General features: G+C 52.4%; 1 protein-coding gene across 1 annotated transcript in view; it reads left to right on the top strand.

Annotated features, from left to right (window-relative positions):
- The first annotated feature begins 1,009 nt into the window (after positions 1 to 1,009).
- LOC108447916 overlaps positions 1,010 to 1,121 on the top strand; it is a 3,474-nt gene continuing 3,362 nt past the window's right edge. The window contains exon 1 of the mRNA XM_017739210.1: positions 1,010 to 1,073. Coding sequence (XP_017594699.1) covers positions 1,010 to 1,073 — 64 coding nt within the window. The remainder of the gene's footprint in view (positions 1,074 to 1,121) is intronic.

Genomic DNA, 1,121 nt, shown 5'->3' with positions numbered 1-1,121 from the left:
CACTGGCCTTCCTGGCCACCTGAGCACACACACTAGCTCACGTTCAGCTGCTGTTGACCAGCACCCCCAGGTCCTTTCCCATCCAACAGCTTTCCAGCCACTCTGCCCCCAGCCCGTAGCTCTGCATGGGATTGTTGTGACCCAAGTGCAGCACTTGGCCTTGTTGAACCTCACAAAATTGGCCTTGGACCGTCAATCCAACCTGTGCAGATGCCTCTGCAGAGCCTTCCTACCCTCCAGCAGACCAAGGCCCCCACCCAACTTGGTGTCACCTGCAAACTGACTGAGGATGCATTCAATCCCTTTGTCGAGATCATTCGTAAAGATATTAAACAGGACTGGCACAAACACAAAGCCCTGAGGAACACCACTAGCAACCAGCTGCCAGATGTCTATTCACCACCACTCTCTGGATCTCCAACCCTCAAACGTGTACCTCCCCCAAACGTTTCTCTAGGGAGCCTGGTTTTATCCCTTTTCCCCTTCACACCTAGTCTAAACTCCTTTAGTGAGTCCTACTAACTCTTGCAAAAGGAGTTTCCCCCTTCAAAGCAGGTGTACCCCATCTATTGCCAGCAGGCGTGGTTGTTGTGTAGACTGACCCACCACCAAAAAACCAAACCTCTACCTGTAACACCAGGCTCTTCTTCTTTCTTCCTATTTCATTCCCTGTGACTGGAAAGCCAGAAGAGAACACTGCTTCTGTTCCTCCTCCCTTAACCAGCTATCCCAAGGCTGTGATATCTCCCTTAACTGCCCTCCGACTTGCTGCAACTTTATCACTGCCCACCTGATAAAAGCTAAGTTTCCCCCAGGTTTTGCTGTGCTGGGATATAATCACAGTAACATTTTGCAGGTGCAGTGGCAAATTTCCTCCCAGGAATCAGACCACCCTCCTTTCGAAGGAGGGGAAAATATTCCCCTTCTAAAGGCTCTGCCCATCACCACGCTCACACCCGTGCTGGCAGAGCGGGGCTACTCGATGCCGTCGCTCAGCTCGCCCGGATAGATGATGTTTCTTGACCGCATTAACCATTATCCTACGCCCCGCTACTCGGAGCTCGGCAAGCCCCGTTAGCACTGGGAAGCCAGATGGCCATTTTGGGCGAGAAGAGCGGCAG

Source organism: Corvus brachyrhynchos, unplaced genomic scaffold (genome assembly GCF_000691975.1).
Source record: "Corvus brachyrhynchos isolate BGI_N302 unplaced genomic scaffold, ASM69197v1 scaffold136, whole genome shotgun sequence".
Classification (NCBI taxonomy): domain Eukaryota; kingdom Metazoa; phylum Chordata; class Aves; order Passeriformes; family Corvidae; genus Corvus; species Corvus brachyrhynchos.
The sequence above is the reverse complement of the archived record's forward strand: the minus strand, read 5'-3'. Positions and strand labels throughout refer to the sequence as shown.